Genomic DNA, 16,802 nt, shown 5'->3' with positions numbered 1-16,802 from the left:
GTCCTGTGTTCAAGATTTCGAGGAATGCTGTGGAGCAGGGATTGTTTCAGTCTTCCAGAAGAAAGTTGAGGTCACTGAGGAAAATGTAGGCTCTGGAGTCGATGGTGAGCAGAGCTACAAAGTTGGCAGTGAGTTTGCGATTGGGTGGTCAGTAGGAGAGGGTTCCTTTCAGGTTGAAGTTTTTGGAGCTTTGCAGCTTGGAGTGCAGGTGTTCCAGGAATGGGGTGGTGTTCTCTGTGGATGTTGTGCATTTGATGGATTTCTTGTAGATGATAGCGAGTTTGCCTCCTACCTTGTGAAGGTGGTCCTGTCGGATGATCTTGTAGCCTGCTGGGATTGCCGTAACAATGTCTTGCACCGATGAAGGGTTGTGTCATTTCTCTGTGATGAAGAGGATGTTGGGTTTGTCACTGCTTAGCAGGTTCCTAAATTTCATTGTGTGTTTGCTGAGTGATCGTGTGTTGGGAAGCATGCATTTGAGTGGGTGTTGACATGTGTTTTTGCTGTGGTGTAGGGTGGGAGTGAAGCCATTGTTGATGTTTGTGTGGCATGTGTGTTGGGAGGGGGTGTTGAGGGTGTTGTTAGTATTTGCTTGGAAGGTATGGTTGGTTAGCTGCTGGAGAACCGGCAGTGGCTGAAGGTAAAAGCTCCTATTGTGGTGTGAGACGCTGTGCAGCAGCAGCTGGGGGGACAGTGCCAAGGTCTAGCGGCTTAAGGAGAGGGCAGTGATTGGACCAGAGTTCCTGGCGCTGAGCGCGGTCCAGGCATGGATGGCGGGCTTGCCTTTGGCCTTTCCAAGGAAGGGTGGGCACTTCTGTCGCTTTGGGAGTTGGGAGGTTGGGCAGACCAATAACATTGACTTCAGCTGCTGAAGCCTCCTCATTGGTTCTGTTGTTCTAGTCCTGAAGAGTAATTCTGTGCAACATGGTTTGTATATTACATTGTCCAACCAACCCCACCTCCTTGAGTAATCCTTGGACTTCTCTGTCTCACTACTTACTCTAAGAGGGTCAAGTGCTGGAGAGTAGTAGTAGTTTGGGGTCGAGTAGTACTCTGACCCCACAACACCAACAAAGACCAACTCTAATTGATGCAGCTGGAGCTCAGTAGCCTCTGACTACCATAGCGCCCCAGGAAACTTAATGTCATATCCTATTACCACAACAGCCATCAGGGCTTCCCTTTTGTTCTCTCTGCATAGCTTTTTCTCCCTTTGGTACATTTTCCCCAAGTATCTTGTTGATTGGAGACAGAGTGACAGACTAAAGCAGGGCATGTGAGTGTGGAAACTCAGACATAGAATTAATGCTGTGGTGGCTTTTGACGGCCGTCTCTCTAATGCATCAATACGCTCTATACTCATGTTTTTTTCTGTACACACTTTTGTCAGCGTAGGAGGTGGTTGCTATGAAGTTCAGAGAGTGTAACCGCTTTACATTGAGGTGCTGGCACCACAATATACAACAATATCTTATTAAAATATTTTGAAAAGAAGAGGGGACATGAGTAGTGTGTTTTTTTTAGTGACTGTCAACCTTAGTTGACTTTTTTTTTTAGTGAATGTCCAACTTTAGTTACTGAACATATTCCGGCGGCACAAAAAGTGAAAGTGCAGAAGAGTCTAGAGAACTGGTTGAAGAATGGCTTTAGGCGTGTTTGACAAAAAAGTAACAAACACAAAAGTTCAGCCTCTGATGAAGTGCAACCCTAACCATCAATATAACATATTTTCATTTGTAACTAATTCAGATCACACAGACCAGTAGAAATATGATTTTCGTGCCATGCACAGCGTTCAGCCACTCAAGGCAGTGTTAACTTTGTACAGAAGAATCCCCGGCTGCGATCCTTTGCTTGGACCTTAAAAGGCTTAAGGAAACATCTGAGGTTCAAGTAGTCTGAGGACAGAAGAGATGTTTTGGGTTCAACTGTTTGATAGAAGGCACTGACCACACTTAAGCAGTTACCACTGGTGGTGATCATTTACCACTACGCCAACATTACCACACCTTCATGGTAGTAATTCTGTTGTATTTGGTATTACATATTATAACTAATGGTATTTTTGCTGGACGACCGTGGTAACTCTACTCCCTCAGTGGTCTTTAACCACTAGTGGAATTTCATTGAAACCAATTGTAACAAATACTACTGGAAGTAATCAGATATCCCTGGCAGCCAAGAAATGCTACCCAAGTCCAACACGTTTTCCCTAAAGGACAGAATTAAAGCTCACATCCTTGCCTTCTAGACACACCATATGGGCATACAGCACCACATGGGCAAGAACATATCTGCCACCCATGCTCTTATGAGGGGTATTCCAGTACTAAACGAAAGAGGTGACACAAATGCCATCATCGTCTAGGATCTTCAAAGGAACACAGCTTAGATACTGCATGAGAGTGTGAGACGGTTGGCATACATAACAATCCCCATACACGGTGTTTATTCTCATCTACACAGAAGTAATTTATTACTCTTTTGTATTGTCTGGTTGCACTTCACACATTTTACAGTTTTGTACACTAGACTGTTGTACGTAGGTTGCCAAATTTTACACTACCAATATGTTGGCATGCTTTGCTTGACCTATGTTCCCAGAAGGCTAGACCCAAGTACACTGCATTGTTGTCATTGTAGTATGGAGCATGCTGATGTAACGTGACAGAGAAATGAGAGATCTTGCTGGATTACCCCCTCATAGGCATATTACTCCCAGAAATGTTATTCCATGGCTCCTTGTGTTCCTTCATTAGTGTATCTCATATTATACCATGAACATTTGTACAAAGAAGGGAAGAGGAGGACTTCTGAAATGTAGGTGAAACACTTTTCAGATCAAACCTAATAGGAGGGAGATCACCAACCAATTGCTCTCACTCAGAACACACTGAGCCTTATCCATTCTTAGAACAGTGCCCCCTGGGTGCTCTAAATAGTGAGGAAAGCAAAATGCCACATTTAAATAACAACAGAAACGCATATATAATAACATTTTAATGAACCAAGTTAGGAAATACTGTTAACCCAAAAATGCCACACCTGGCTCCTTAGTAAATCGTAGTAGACGTTTGTTACATATTCCATTTACTAATGGCTTGCATTGGTCAATGTGCAAGTAAAATTATTTTGATCTAGATAAAGATATTTGTAGTGTCTTACATTTATGGTGCGTGCGACTAAGGACGTTTCATCTTTTTGTTCTTTCTGGGTGGTCGGTTGTACATTGCTCCTCTATTTTCTGTGGATAAACTTCATCTCTACTGTTTGCGATTGAGTACAAAATGGGCGCCCCCTGCTCTGGGCCTAGGAGATGCTCTGTCACCCGAAAACTGTGGAAGCTGTGAGTCAGTATGCTTTAGTATTTGTGAAGCTGGTTATGTTCCAGTCCTTTGGTACCTTCACTGGTGCTGCTAGATTGTTCTAGGCATGTGTGAGTCTACTTACAGATCGGAGGTTTCCCTGGGATGTGTTATTATTTATTCAACTGTATAACAGGTCTTTTCTAATAGACTGCCAGTTCGTAACGCAAGGCATTTGTCGGGAAATCCTGTTTTTGTAATATTCAAAAAACTTTTTTGTTTACATGAATAATACAAGTGTTTCCCCCTTTTTGCCTGGTTAATTGGGAAAGCCTGAATGCAGACCTTTGAGGGTGGCAGGTCAATGTCTCTTAACCCCCAGTAATTAATAACTGACTTGCAAACAGATCCTTACCAAGCCTTATGTTCACGCACTTCGCTTTGCAGGTAAAACACTGATTGAGTCCTCAACAATTGTAAAACATCTTAAGGTAACCCATGTCAGAGATGCAGTCCTGTTTACAATTCACGTTTTATTACGTCTATGACCCAATAGTATTTTCTTTAGTTAGCTGTTGTATTTCTGTGGGGGAGGTTTTCATGCAAAATAGGACTTTTGAATAGAATGTTTGTATTTGTATTTTTGTATTTGTATTTTGTTATGTGTAAAGCGCATTCAGACCAGAAGTATTGAAGCACTAAACAGGTAAAAAGAAGCTAATGCAGATCAGAAACCTACAATGAAAATAACCAAGTCTCCAGATGCTTTCGAAATATCAGGAGGGGTGCGATTCCCCCTAATTTTGCTGGGAGCGAGTTCCATAAATTGGCAGCAACCCCAAAAAAGTCACCATCTCCCCATTTAATTATTTTGCTCCTTCAAGTCTGTGCCAACCTAAGCCCGGCCGATCTTAGAGGGTGGTTGTGAGCGTACCAATTAATGGCAGCTTTCAAAGATCCTGAGCCTTGAGAATGAAGGGCCTTGGAAGTCAGGCACAATGCCTTAAAGATGATGCATTTCCTAATAGGTAGCCAGTGCAGTTCCATCAAGCCTTCCTTAATGGAGGTAAACTTAGGTAATCCTAGTACTAGCCAAGCGGCTGCATTTTGGATCATCTTCAGCTTATTCAGATGATTGGTTTATGTTTAAATATAAGGCATGACAATAGTCCAATCTAGATATAATAAGGGCCAGTACTACTGTCACCCTTAGTTCTTGTGATGTAAATTCCAGAATTATTTTTAGGGTTCTAACCACATAGAGGCAGGTGTTAGTAACTCTGTTCACCTGTGCATCAAAGGTTAGAGCTGAGTTGCAAATTATCACAAGATTCTTGGCCGCAGAGATGGGAGTGGGTAGGGTCCCACATGTCTCAGGTCACCAGTATGATTCCAAATGGAGGTATTTGCCCTAAAGATGATGACCTCTGTTTTGTCCCCATTTATTTTCAGCCAGTTATGACTCATCCAATTACTATTGGCTGTAATATGCACATTATCTTGAAAGGAGACAATAATTTGGGTATTGTCAGCGTACGATGACACCTGAAAGTTGAAGGATCAAACTATTTTAGCCAGGGGAGCCACATAGAAATTAAAAAGGGTAGGACTAAGAGATGATCCCTGAGGAACTCCACAGGGAAGCTGAAATGGAGCTGAGCTGTAGTCTCCACAACTAACTGTCAGGCTCAGGCCTTTACCACTTCTTTGAGAATATTGCCGGCTCTTCTGATTTTCTGGGAATAGAAGCTTGATTTAGCAGCTCTAATAGCACATTCATATGTCCTCCCATAGCTCCCTGAGCTTTGCTTTTTCTAGGGGTCCCGAATCTAGTTTCCATTTTCATTCCTGCCTTCTACGTAACCTCTGAAGTGCCCTAAGATCATCAGTACATCAAAGGGCTTTTTAACTTCTCTCAAAGGGGCAAAAGCCTCAGTTGCTTTGCTTATCGAGGAATTGAAGATCTGCACCCGTGATCCTTGTCCCCCTTGTAGCCTCTCCTGATGCCTCGCTAAAGCGAAGAGCAGGTCCCCCCTTTTAATAGGCCCCCAGTTTGGGCTATGAATGTCGGAGCTGTGCCTGGGGTATGTACAACTCCTGTATCTAATTACAAAGGGGACAAGACTGTGATCTGACCACTCTAACTGCTGACATTCCCCCAAGGTAACAAATTCCTGTACGGAGAAAACCCCATCCAATACGTGTCCTGCTAAGTGAGTTTTCGAGGTGGCCATTTGACTCCAACCAAAACAGGACATAAAGTCCAAAAGGGATTGGATGTCCCTGTCCTCCAGATGGAATTTGAAGTCCATAAGGATTAAGCGCTGATCAGTCAAAGTAAAAGGCTCAGTGATTTGAGACCAGCTTCTTAGGTCCTGGTGGATGATAAACTAGAAGACCTTCCATCCTTATAAAATTCCCTTGCCTCAGTTTGAAATAGCCCCCTTCACAGATGTCTGTGGGAGTATTTAAAGGATCTAAATTGCAGCAGAGGCTATTTTTAAATATAATTGCCCCCCCCCCCCCTCCCCCCAGCTATACCTAGAGTCACCTCTACGTGTCTGGGTGAGTTCAGGTTTTGGGTGGGGATTCTTTACAGGACACGCTGAGAGCTCCTGAATTGAGGCTAAACACTGCAGACTTCTTACAGCGTCTGTGAGCGGCTAAGTTAGATGTTCGGATTACATGCTCACTTAATGCTTGGCCTCTGCAGAGCGGAAACAGCGACGCTCACATGTGTGCCAGTTATAACTGGCGCAGTTATTATTTGATATGAAAGTGTGTGAAGGAGGAATGCAGTTGTTAAAATATGGACCGAGCCAACTGGAATGAAAATGCTGTGTTTACAGTTGAGGCGGATAGATTTGCGAGTGTACCTGGCTGAATGAATGAATACATGGTTGAATAAATGCACAGAAGTGATTGAGTAGTGTAGTGAATGAGTTAGCATTGGAAGTGTTATTGCGTGAGAAATAAGGGCTGCAGTGAAAGAATGAGTGCAGGAAAGAAAGGAGTGAATGCATGCAACGGTTAATAAGGGCGGCACTGGATTCAGGAATGAATTTCAGGAATAAACGTTCGAGTGTGTGGGTGCAGCAGCGAATAAGTGACTATGGGAAAGTCACCACAGTAACAGCAGATACAGCAAATCAACAAGGTGCAGAGCAGATGCAGGGAAGGCGAGGGCGAGATGACTGTCAGCTGGAGTTACAATTAACAGTGGGGGTGTCGGGGGGCAGGTTCACCCGGCTCTCCACGCTGCATGGCCTCATAAGAAGCGTTCCTCTGCCTGAAGTTATTGTGCAATGAAGAACATCTCTTTAAAGCAATACCGCCACCTACTGGCCACGGTGGAGTCTGCTGCATGTCCTGCTCTGGCGTGTGAGGTTTTGTCCTTGTGTTGTGTGTGGATCTCGCTTGCTGTCCTACCCGGGCATTTTAAATGAACTGTCTGGGCAACAGGGCTTTTTGGGAATTAAATTTACCAACAAATTATATTTTCTTTAAATTGACATTATCATATAAGTACTTAAAACAGCATGCAGTTTATAAATAGACTTAGCACTTTCGGGACTATTAGATAGGTATTTGAACCTGGCTTTTCGAACAGTGATCTCCCGTCCCCCCCCCCCCCACCCCCCCAGCGCCTTGAGACCTTCACGGGTGAGTAGCGCGCTCTATAAGTCTCTTTGATTGATCCTAAAACCAGTAATCAATCCTATTTCTTGCCATCAGGTGTCATCGTTTCCTAAAGTTAAAAAAGAGTTCAATACTGTATTGCCCTGCCGCTCTTTGGTTTCTTTCCCACATGCTCTGCAAGGAAGTATTGTCACATTTACATTGTGCTTACTGTCCCTGTGTGGGCCGCTGAGGGGTAGCATGCTGCTTCATGTAGGGCGTGTGGTTAGACTGGTGTTGCTGTTGTTTTGATTCTTTGTTAGCAGTGTTTCCATGCCCTGCGTGATGTTCGCCGAGGTGCGGTAATCATTAAATGAGATGCAGCGCTTAGCAGTGTGATGGGTGAAGAAGTATGAGACGGTTTGTGGTTTTCGGTAAGATGGGAGCTTTTATCAGCTCCACAGGTCCCGTTATTGTATTTTTTTAATCAGAGCTAACTAAGGTGGTTACTGCACAGTGTTGTCCCTTCGGATGTTCGTGTTTGTTTTTGGTCCGGGATAGGCATAGGTTGGAGGGAAAGCTGGTCAGGAGATCTGATAGGATTGACCTTATTGCAATCGTCCCTTACATGAGTGTCCTTGTGCGGTGTCAAGGAGAGGTCCTCCAGTGGCCACCTGTACGTAACCGAGCTCTTCAGGTGTTCCATGCCTGTTGAAGTGACGATGGGTGGTTTGTTGATGCGGACTGCTACATTACTGAGTGATAGACGTGACATAGGGAGTCTGTCTTAGGTGACTGTAACAGACAAGCAGGATAAGGGAGATTATGCAGCCCGTTTAAACTACAGTCTGCTGCAGCACCACTATACAATTACTATAGGGTTATGAATGAATTCACATTACTATATAACACTCAAGTCAGACACAAGTCATCACTGTGTAACTTACATGGACATAGTACATTGTCGGTGTTTACAAACATGAGCTGAGTGTGCTGGAGTGGCTTTTGGCTATCTGTGGACTACAGATTGTATCTGAAGGAGCTATAATTTTTCTGGGCTTCTATGTTAGGGTTATGGGATGATTTTCAGGGGCGGCGTCATAACCTCCCCCCACCCCCCCTCACCAGCCGGCATCATCAGCTGCAAAAATTTACTATAAAACCATAATAAACTATATTTATTATGGTTTTATAGGAAAAGGCGCAGGGCCACGGGGCTGTGACGAGCACGAAGGGGGAATGCACAGCACTCCCCCTCAGTGAGCATGTATGTTTGGCTGGCCATCTGGGGCTGGCCAAACACGCAGGCGCACTGGGATCTTTCCGGCCCCAGCAGCTGGGTTGGAGAGAGCAGTAAGAGACTTTCACTCTGCCTCGGAGCGCCCTGGCTGGGTGCTCCATCCAATCCCAATGCTGCTTTCGTGAGAGGAGCGGAGCAGATCACCAGCGTGGAGCGTAAGGTAAGTTATTTTATTATTTTTGGTGTTGTTGTACCCCCACCTCCGCCATGCGCCACCCCTTTTCCCTCATGTGAGTCACTGTTGATGATTATCTTGAAAACAGCGATGCTTCACCTCTCTTTTGATCTTAAGTGCTTTTGGACACTTGGAGCCCGATTCACAAAAGGCATGGACATCAATTCACCGAAATGCCAGGGGTAGTGAGTGACATCACACGCCCCTTGCCTTGATCTTCACTTTCACTAACACACACACTTACACATACACACAAATTCACATTCTTTCTCACATAAACACACTCTTACCCGCAAGTTCGCACACAACATACATTTTAAAGTATTTTCTACGTACCTCAGCTTCCATGGACAGTCATGTTTCGGCTAATTGTACTACATTTTTACTGCACTAATTGTGAAAAATATTTCATTATTTCCTATTAACGTAATAAAAAATTGACAGAAAAGAAAGAGTGGGTCCGCAACTGACGTACGTCTCTGTTCCTGGCACTGAATTTGCAACCTCTGAGGTCAGGGGTCACACAGGCAATGCCAGGGGTCGCAAAGGGCAAGCCAGGGGTTGCAGCTGCGACCTGTGACAACCCCTAAATGACGCCCATGACAAAGGGCCTCCGCACTCCAGGCGGAGGCCCTGCAGTTATGACTGGGTCCTACACTGGTGGTGGGACCTCCTTATTGCATTTAACCATTGCGGGGGACCCTGCTGCGAGTGCGGAACCCCCATCACGACCGTGGGGCCTCCAGCACGAGTGCGGAGGCCCTTTTCTGAATTGGCCCCTTCAAATCCTGGCTGGTAGTGATTTCCAGAGCATGAGTGGCTTTTTCTGAGCAAACAGCGCCACCTATGGTTTTCTTATAACAAAGCGGTTTGATGATGTGTGGTGCAAGCCACCTATTGCTCAGATTTAATTTGTTCGTATAGTGGTCCGTTTTCTTGGGATGCTCTGTGGGTGATGCAGAGTGCCTTGAACATCGCCCGTCTAGCAGAGAAGGTAGCCAGTGAAGTGTCTACAGTTCTGGTGTCACATTGTTTTTGGGATACGGTAGAGAAGGTGCCTTCCAGCAAGGTTTTTGGTTAGTTGTATTGTCTGTATGACCAGACTGGAGGCAATGTGGAATAGGATGTTGGCATAGTCAAGCTTGAAAATTACTTGTGTGAATAAAGACTATTGCTTTTGTTTATATTCATGGTATAGGAAGATGCTTCATGTTGTTATATTTGTGCAGAAGGTGCTCCTTGTAACCTGGTCGACATGCGGCACCAAGGGAAAGTTTTCTTTGGGCTCCCAGTTTTATGGAATTTATTTTTTAAACATTTCCGTCTGTATTTATCCATATTTATTTGTTGCCATCTCTTCAGTGTTTATCCATATTTATTTTGTTAATACATAAAGTCAAACTTCTATATTTCCACATTTATTTAACCAATGAATGCGCAGTCATTCTTTGATTTATGTTGTGTTTTAGCACATTAAGCAGCCACATCTAACAAAATAATACACCCCCGTAAAAATATTGAATTACACTATAAATAAATGTATAAGTATATGTGTGCAATTCTTTCTGGAAATCTCAACCCATTTTTTAACTCCCCTGGCAGTCAGTCTGCTCACTGTTAGCCTGCAATTCATGATTAACAGCATAGAGAGCCATTAAAAAAACTTAAATTAATCCGTATTTTTCCACTTCAAAACATAATCAAGAACGGCATTTGTATCTGTATAAACCATTAAAAACAGAATACTAGGAACCTTAGTCTTAATCCATCCGTACTCCTATTTCTCTCACATATTTTGCTGTAGGGGCATTGAGTCCTTGGAATCTACGGTGGTAGGCTAGTGTTTGTGCCCGCTGACTGTAAACGCTATTCAGAGGGATCAGAGACAGACATTGCCTGTGCCTAACCTGCGGCCAACCTCCATTGCGTAGTAAAGCCGCCTGCCAGTTAAGTACAGGTTCTGGCCACAGACCAGGAGCTGTGCCCAATCCCCTATGGACAATGTCAAAGGCTGCTCACAGCAGGGGTTGGGTGCAGAACAGCCCCAGTGTCGAACCCCTGCTGTGTACGGCTGAAGGCTATACACAGCGGGGAATGAGCATCCAGACCCCTCCGTGCACAGCTGAAGGTCATGTATCGCAGAGCATGAAAATGAAGCACATCAGAAACAAGCATTTGCAATGCAATGGGTCTTGCGTTTGCTCGAGTTAGTGTTAGCGTTGTAAATTTCTAAATGGAACTTTTTTGCCACACAAACTGACAATAAAAAGTAAAACAGTTGACATAAGCGAGCTGATTCAAAATGCCGCTGTGAGCGCGAAAAGAGAGACAAAAGGAAAAAGAAGTTCGCTTGCAGAGTTATCAGCAAAAGTGCAATTATCCACGTAACAGGGTTGATGGCCCAGGCTGTAACAAAACCACCCTAGGGACGGGCAAACGTAAAGCCGTTACCAATGAAAACAAAGGATTTTTGAAAGGCAAGCCCATGAACGAGTGATCGTGATGGGCATGTGGTGGATGTGGTCAAAAGCCCAGATACACCAACAAGTCGGAAAAGCAGCGCTTGCGCACTGCAATGCTTGACCTAAAAATGAAATTGACAAAAAAACTGAGTTCTGTTTGTGGCTTTAACGTGCAAAACCACTGAAATTGGCCAGTTAGGTTTGTGACCGCACTCGAGACACAACATAACTGATGGTCGTCTGCCATGCATAAACACTTTTTTGCCCATGTCACAGATACACAAAAGACACTTAACCTGAGAACAGCATGGCGGGCGACCACATGTTGTGCCGCATTTTAAGTCCAATTAAGATTTTAAATTGATTATTTGGGGAATTTTCCACGGAATGAGTTGAGGGGCTTTTACTAAATACAAGAAACTGTTTATTTGATTATTCCAAACAATACAATCACTCGTTTGGTTTTATTTGTTTGCTACATTGTATCTAGTTTTAACATGAAAGCATAAGAAAGAATAAAGTGACATTTAAAGTGGATGTGTTTTTTCATGCAGGTGGTTTGCAAGTTTCTGTCCAATCCCAGCCTTGATGATAAAACATTACTGCAGAATATTTTTCAAGCTATTAACGTTTACTACAATTATTCAGGGAACACACAATGTTTGAATATATCTCAAGCAGCAACAGCGAGTCTTGGCGACAAAGGATGGAGCTACCAGGTACATTTTTATCTTTCTAACTTTAGAAAACAATATAACTAATAAACGTTGTTAATGTTTTTCGAAGGTACAGGGACTGGAGTGTAAGAATGGACCAGTCCTAGTACTTTTGTTCTTAAATCACTTTATGCCTTTTCCCTTTCTCGCCCCGGTGCTTCTCGCCAATCAATTCTGTGCTTCTGAAGTGATTGTCAGTGGATGTTTGCTGAACCCTTTCTTTGTCCAACATACATTTTTCCACACTTCTTTACTGATCCTAACATTGCTAGGCAAGATTAAGTTCCCCATCACTCAGCCACAGGCAGGGCGTTGAGTGGCTTCATATATCCCCCCTCTTCCTATTTATGTGATCCGGTGCTTCTCAGACCATAGTGCAACTTTGTCTACAGGTTAAATCTAAAAGAGGAGCAACAGTTCAAATGTCTTTTGTATGAACATATACACGCCCTAGTCTGCGCGGCATCGGTACAAAATGCTCATAAAATGGGAAACTGACCAACTTATTTTGTGGCCAGTGCCTTAAACTACCATCAACCTATATATGTTCCGCTGCAAAAAAATATTGAGCACGCACATCACTTGCCCTCATTTTCTCAGCCCTCAAGCCTATATACTAAAATAGAATGGCTAATAAAAAACATTTCCAAGTCAGTGAGCCACAACTAAGTTTAAACTAACAATGTGGCGCTAAGACTGGAATCATCAGGAGTCCAAGAGTCCCACAACTTCATGTGAACCACTATTCTGTCAAGAACAGGCAGGACACATGGGAGGATGCAAAAACTCTTTCAGATCAAATTTACCCAGAAAGTCTTTCAACACAGTGACTGGGATGGGAACGTCTGGTGCCATAGTTTCCCAACTTTAATCCTATTCTAGCCCACTGAGGAAAACCACAAATAGTGCAATAAGAACAATCCATCAACATCGCACAGTGGCACAATATGGATGAATAATAGTGTCTACAAAGAATGAAAATACGTTTTTGAAATATTAAAATTAGCTGCCGTAATGTAAGTACAATATTGTAATCTGGTGGTGTATCCAGACCCTACATTGAGTTCCAGTAGACCCACAACATTAAGAGTTTCTTGAATTGTATCTATATTTGACACAGTGTCTCAGAAAGTACTGGATCTTTGACAGATGTTTATAGAGCTCTGGACTTTGCACAGCTTACTGAGGGGAAAGATGGACATCTGATGGATCGGTTGCAAACCAAACGAGATGCAGGGGTCCACCTTCAAGTACAGAAATTGAAAGAAATGTTCGCTAAGGATCACAGAATCTGATAGCGATCCGATCATCTTTCACCATTTATATTGTAGTTAGCTGTATTCTTCCAGAGCACCTATTGAAAACACAATCTACACATCTTTGCGCTGGAAAAGGCAATCTACTTACACATACAAAAAATGTGTCCAAATTGCAACTGGATCCTGAACAAACGTTCAAGGGAAGCGGCAGCACAGTTGGGTGATGTAGATGGGAATACCTTGATTAACCCTCCTTGGTTCGGATGAGACCGGTCGAATGAAGTAAAAATGTCAAGTTAAAGCAGTCAGCAGAGGCCCTAATTCAGAATACTCCTAGGAAACTGGGAGCTATTGAAATGCAACCCCATGACACCGACCACTACATAGAAAAACTGTCACAACAGAACAAGCCACGAGTAAAAGAGTTCTCCAAATCCGGAAGGGTGTTTTCCACCTTTCATACAAAGTTACAGGTAGGGTTTGTTACTAATTTGAACATAAAGTCATTTGTCCCTAGTCTTCTCAGTGTATAAATAATACATTTTCTCTTATGTTGGTTTTATGAAAGATGCACATATTTTCCCAGTCTGGTGAGGAAGCACATCAACGAAGGTCATCGAAAGAGGCTGTGCCTCTGTTTTGGCTTATAAAATGCAACCCTGAGAGAGACCTACTGCTTTTACATTGGTTCTGTTGGTTGAGTGCATGGCGTAATGGCTGAAGGTTTGACTGATCAGTGAGGTTTGGACTTTAAGGGCACACTACGTCAGTAATGGGTCTTGATGGTGTCGGGCGTTCTTGTAGGAGTTACTAGTGGATTTGACCAAGATGTAATGGAAGAGAACCAGCCCTTTACTTTCTGATCTGTATTTGTTTCAGGCCTGCACGGAAATGGTGATGCCATTTTGTGCTGATGGGGTTAATGACATGTTTGAACCCCAGCCGTGGGACTTTAAGAGCTACGCTGAGGATTGCTTCAAACAATGGGGTGTGACCCCGCGACTTACATGGATTACATCAGAATATGGTGGCAAAAACATTTGTTCGCACAGCAATATTGTGTTCAGGTGAGTATGTTTAGAGCATAATGCTTGGGTTTGCACAGTTGACAATATACATTGTTAGTTGGCATTGGACCGTCACCTGTTTTTGGGCTGTCATTGTTCTTAAATTAATATCCTCAAGAAACTCATCTTGATAAATTACAGGCTGACTCTATGGCAGGAGGGCACTATTTTCCAGTTATTGGGTTTACTTAACAACCTAATGCATCCTGGAATTTTGAGGTGTGATTGATTTAAACTGAACCAATTAGACTAACACACCTAGAAACATTGATATTTAAAGTCCAGGACAGGAACCTGGTGTCCCTGTACATAGAGTCATCAGCAAACTATGTTTCTACATCAAGGTTGGACAGGCATTGGATATTCACTAATTCTCCTGTCGGCTTCATTATGTGGTCACCACACACACTTTCACTCACTCAACGGCACCCTTCTGGGCATTTATAAACATCCCGCATTTACCATTTGATTTAATTCCTTTGCAGTCATTATTGGTTCTTATGGGATTATATGCCTGCCATAGACATTCCTGAACCTTGAAATTGGATGTCCTCTTGTTTAGTTGGTCCCTAGGATATTCATCAAACACTCAATGAACTAGTAGGTCGCCACATGTCCTTGAAAACTCTCCTTACTGCCCCACTTCCAACCAGTAAGCCTTCTTCAGTTAAACACTTAATGTATTCACCTCCAAAAACTGTATTAACATTGTCTGTTTCCAGTCAGTAGAGACATGTTAAACCTCAGCTCAGGGTCCTGCAAAAGCACTTTAGATGCATCTTTCCACTGCTGCCCCCCCAAGCATCATTAAGAGGTTGGTGAACTACTTGCCATGTGCATGTTGCACATATGCAAAGGTTGTTCACCATAAATCTTCTTTTAGTCACCAAGCTTAATCCTTGATAGCATTTATGCCCACACTGATGATCACCCAAATAGGAAACGGTAGTTCTTATTGGTGCAATGAAAAAATACTATTGAATTTTAACTAATGTAACTGTAGACATAATTTAAACACACAAGGATGGCTAAAAGTATAATTATATAATAGAAAAAACATTGGCAAAATAAAGTATTGTCCCACCAGTCCTGACCAAACTGCCCTTCTTTTTAGGAGGATGTGCACATGCGGGTCAAAGGCATGGAGGGAGGTATTTTAAACAAGTAGGGAGGGAGGTATTTTAAACAAGTAGGGAGGGAGGTATTTTAAACAAGTAGGCCAGACGAGGACCTTGGAGTCTGTGTGCCTACAGCCACGCCTCTCCTCTGTGTAGCTATGAAGCCCTACTAAGTGCCTTAATATATAACCATTTGCGGAAAACCGAGTAGATGGTTTGGGTGTGCTAGACATATATACAGTAAATACACCAGTTACGTCAGTATTATGGAATAGATGTGGATTGTGGTAATATAATTGGTCCTGAAAGCCAAGAGAATTTGGAAGCATAAGTGACAGAAACATGTTGATTCTAAGAGGAAGTAGGGGTTACTAGAGTCCTAGGACTTCTTAACTTTTCCCAATTTTAATCATAATGGCTGGGCCCCAGATTAAAACGTTAGGGCTACCAGGCAGGTATTTTCGAAGAGTAACCCTACCCCCAATCACTACCCTATTCCTTTCCCTACAAAGTGCCCACTTGTATCTCACAGGTTGTAGCATGCCCTGTTCCAGAACGGAAAAGAACTCTATGATGAAGCATGCCTCCAAGAGGTATCCCTGGTGGGTGAGAGTTCTTTAAAGCAAAAGGATTCTTTTTCCTTAGGTCGACGAGAGGGTTCCTAGATTGATCCATTCAAATTGAGCTAGATAGTTTGTGTAAAGTTCTGTGTGAGAGGACGGTTAGCCCAAACTCTACAGCACCTCTTCACTCCCTAATTTGTTTATGCATGTCGGTCAAATGCCATCACTCACAGTATAAGCGAGTCAGTGGCTGAAGTGGGCTTGACCCATTCATTGGTTCCTGCCTTATGTTGTGGTGGGCCGAAGTAAAATGTTAATGACAGACCAATGAATGAAGAGGCGAACCTCCAATGTATGTATGTATATATGTATTTATACTATATTGATTTTTTTAACATGCCGCCAGGTGAATGATGAAAAGAGACCAATATGATTGTGTTAATGCTGTCAAAATTTGCTGTTGCTAATTTTTTTACATGCGGCCAGTTGAAACATGAAAAGAGACCAATTATTGTGTTAATGCTGTCAAAGATTTCAGTCGCTAAAAATCCATCCATTGATTATTTTATTTTTTTGTCTTTTTCTTTTAGTAATGGCGGACTGGATCCATGGTCCTCAGGTGGGGTGACTAAAGATATCACAGACACCTTGGTTGCCGTATTTATTCCAGAGGGTGCCCATCACTTGGATCTGCGATTCCGTCATCCTGATGACCCTGAATCAGTAGTGCGGGCAAGAGAATTGGAGATAAAGTACATGAAACAGTGGCTAAGGAAGACAAGATCTTCTCTCTAAATGTACTGTAATGTTCTGCTTGTGGCCCTTAACATTTTATACTATTCCTGGTCTGAAAGGGATCTCTGGCTCCAGATCATCCTACTATTAAATACTTAAAGTCCATATTTTTACAATTCTAGTCTTGGGTTGTTTTTTAAAAGTTTTGAATTGCACAGAGTCATCTGATCTCTGTCTACAAACAACTGCTTTGAACATAAGAATATGAAAAGGACATCACAAGCCTGGCTCTCGACTGGTTACACAAATTTCGTTTGCGAAACACGTACAAGATACTAGCTTCCAGTTGAAATCACCCCTGAAGAATGTTGGTTAGTGTTTCAGTACTCTGTATGTGTTTTGTCTTGATTCAGCATGCATGCACACACAGACACACATCAATGCATACTTCTCTTTTTATCTTTCTGACCTCTGGACGTTTATA

General features: G+C 42.9%; 1 protein-coding gene across 1 annotated transcript in view; it reads left to right on the top strand.

Moving 5' to 3' along the window:
• The window catches only part of PRCP (prolylcarboxypeptidase), a 129,849-nt gene extending 113,355 nt beyond the window's left edge, over nucleotides 1–16,494 (top strand). The window contains exons 7-9 of the mRNA XM_069203940.1: nucleotides 11,415–11,579; nucleotides 13,715–13,902; nucleotides 16,174–16,494. Of these exons, the coding sequence (XP_069060041.1) occupies nucleotides 11,415–11,579; nucleotides 13,715–13,902; nucleotides 16,174–16,378 (558 nt within the window). The 3' untranslated portion in view covers nucleotides 16,379–16,494. The remainder of the gene's footprint in view (nucleotides 1–11,414; nucleotides 11,580–13,714; nucleotides 13,903–16,173) is intronic.
• Nucleotides 16,495–16,802: the final 308 nt, after the last annotated feature.

Source organism: Pleurodeles waltl, chromosome 8 (genome assembly GCF_031143425.1).
Source record: "Pleurodeles waltl isolate 20211129_DDA chromosome 8, aPleWal1.hap1.20221129, whole genome shotgun sequence".
NCBI classification, from domain to species: Eukaryota; Metazoa; Chordata; class Amphibia; order Caudata; family Salamandridae; genus Pleurodeles; species Pleurodeles waltl.
This window is presented reverse-complemented; position numbering and strand designations above follow the sequence as displayed.